This window comes from Coenobita brevimanus, chromosome 38 (assembly GCF_032717465.1).
Source record: "Coenobita brevimanus isolate Jiangsu-jjx chromosome 38, ASM3271746v2, whole genome shotgun sequence".
NCBI lineage: Eukaryota > Metazoa > Arthropoda > Malacostraca > Decapoda > Coenobitidae > Coenobita > Coenobita brevimanus.
Window position 1 is genome coordinate 5,777,443 of NC_136991.1, and position 2,558 is coordinate 5,780,000.

The window sequence follows — 2,558 nt, forward strand, 5'->3', positions numbered from 1 at the left end:
CTCCTCGTCCTGTTCGTTTTCCTTTCATCTTTATCTTCCTCTTGTTTTCCTTAAGTTTTAGGTTTGTTTTCCATCCCAACTATCTATTCAGTTTCTTTTTCTCTACGTATTTCTTCTTTCTCTTTATCTGTCTAAGTATCTATCTTTTTTTCCTCCATCGTTCTTTTTATTATCGTTTGCCCTCCGTTTTTTTTCTTGATATTCTTTTTCATTAATCTTTGTACTTCATTTGGTTTTCCTTCCCATTTTTATTTTCCCCCGTTTTCCTTCCATCTTTTCTCCCCTCAATTTCACCCCTTTTTCCATCTTTTTCCTTCAGTTCCCCTCTCCATTTGAATTTCCCTCAGTTTTTCTCATTTTGTCTTTTTCATCCCTTTCACTGCAACTCACTCACATATTTCCGTTCAACCCTCTCACTCTCTCTCTCTCTCTCTAGTACGGCATGCCGTTTATATTTAAAGATCAAGGAAATATAATATTCTCTCTCTCTCTCTCTCTCTCTCTCTCTCTCTCTCTCTCTCTCTCTCTACAGTACGGCATGCCGTTTATATTTAAAGATCAAGGAAACATAATATTCTCTCTCTCTCTCTCTCTCTCTCTCTCTCTCTCTCTCTCTCTCTCTGCACAGTACGTCATGCAGTGTATATTAAAGATCAAGGAAACAACATTTTTTTTTTTTCTCTCTCTCTCTCTCTCTCTCTCTCTCTCTCTCTCTCTCTCTCTCTCTCTCTCTCTCTCTCTCCACAGTACGTCATGCAGTGTATATTAAAGATCAAGGAAACAACATTTTCTCTCTCTCTCTCTCTCTCTCTCTCTCTCTCTTTAAACATGGTTTATTGCAGGGTTCCGTTTGGTGTTGTCAAGGACTTAAGAGTTACCTTCGAAAATCTAAGCTAAAGCAACAAGGTTTGAATCTAGTGCTATCTATAGCTAATTGGTAGTAGAAAATTTACATATTGACATACATATTGATTATAATTAGTGTTGTTGACACTAGTGCTACCTGTAGCTAATAATTATTGTAGTCTCTTGCCGACGCCACCCATCTGTTGACCTCTCGCTTGAAGGCTTGTAGGGAGTCGCTGTGGCCGACGTCAGTGTTGCACACCAGCGTGTTCCACAGGCGGCCAGATCGAGGTAGGAAGGAGCGGAAGTGGTGTTCCGTCCTGGAGTATGGGACGTCCACTTGTTGCTGTCTGAATGGGGCCGCTCTTGTAGAGTGTGTGGTCGGTGGGGACGAAGGGAGTTGCAGGGTCACTAGGTGGCTGGTATGTAGGATGTGAGCCTTCTGCATCACACACACACCTGCCACATCCCTGCGCTCCTGGAGGGGTTGGAAGGGGGCAGGCTGGTGTGGGGCTGCTTTGAGTCGCACCAGTCGCTGAGATCTGGCCTGGACACGGTCTAGGGTGGCCAGGTAAGAGGGAGGGCAGGAAGCCCAGGCAAGTGGAGAATACTCCATGACAGAGCGAACTTGTGCCTTTTAAAGCACCTTCACGCCCTTGGCGTCCAGCAGGTGAGATATTCGGCGGACACAGTTCGGTCTCCAGGCTGCATTCTTGGCCACTTTCCTGGCATGGCTGGTGAACGAGAGGCCCGCATCATATTCTACTCTGAGGATGTTGATGGAGTCCTGTAGGGGAAGCTTTCTTCCCTCTAGCTGTACATCCGGTGGGGGCAAGTCAGCTATGTCCTGCCTGCGGGAAATAAGCATGCGCTGTGTCTTGTCAGGAGCCAAGGTGACTTGCCATCGCTTTCTCCAAGACACAATGTTCTTTAGTGCTTGGTTGATGCGGTAGACTGTGTCCTGCCACTCACTTTTGTCACAGGAGAATGACAGAGTGCAGTCATCCGCATATGCTTTAGCCTCTGGGATGAGTTGGAAGATGTCGTTGAAGTATACGTTCCAGAGGAGAGACCCGAGTATACTGCCTTGGAGAACACTAGCCATTATGGGGAATTGGTTGGATGTGTGGCCGTTTACTACTCTCTCTCTCTCTCTCTCTCTCTCTCTCTCTCCCCCCCCCCCCCCGCAGTACGGGATCAAAGAAGAATATTTTTCTCTCTCTCTCTTTCTCTCTTATTCTCTTCTCTCTCTCTCTCTTTTCTCTATTCTCATCTCGTCTAATCTCGTCTGATCTGATCTCATCTCATCTCTTCTCACCTCACCTAATCTTTTCCTTTCCTGTTCTCTTCTCTCTGTCTCTTTTTTTCCATTTTATCTCATCTCTTCTCGTCTCATCTCTTCTATTCACTTCTCATATCTTCTGTTCACTTCTCATCTCGTCTTTCCTCATCTCATCTCTTCTTTCCTCATGTCATCTCTTCTCTTCTCTTCTTCACTTTTCTTCTCTCTTTCCTTCCCATCCCTTCCCCTCCTTTTCTCCTCTCTCTCAATTATTAAGCATTACGATACGGTGCGGTATGTGGTAGATACAAATGGTTTTCTCTCTCTCTCTCTCTCCCACAGACCGGCATTCAGTGTATATTTAAAGATCAAGGAAGTATAAGATTCTCTCTCTCTCTCTCTCTCTCTCTCTCTCACTCACACACACACA

General features: G+C 45.1%; 1 protein-coding gene across 1 annotated transcript; it reads right to left on the reverse strand.

Moving 5' to 3' along the window:
* Nucleotides 1–1,009: 1,009 nt before the first annotated feature.
* On the reverse strand, nt 1,010–1,462 carry LOC145396493 (uncharacterized). Its single transcript, XM_080269863.1, has one exon. The coding sequence runs from the start codon at nt 1,460–1,462 to the stop codon at nt 1,010–1,012; it is 453 nt and encodes a 150-aa protein (XP_080125989.1).
* Nucleotides 1,463–2,558: the final 1,096 nt, after the last annotated feature.

What these genes read in the sequence shown, in the direction of transcription:
- LOC145396493 (XM_080269863.1), bottom strand. Translation starts at nt 1,462, where the DNA reads ATGGAGTATTCTCCACTTGCCTGGGCTTCCTGCCCTCCCTCTTACCTG.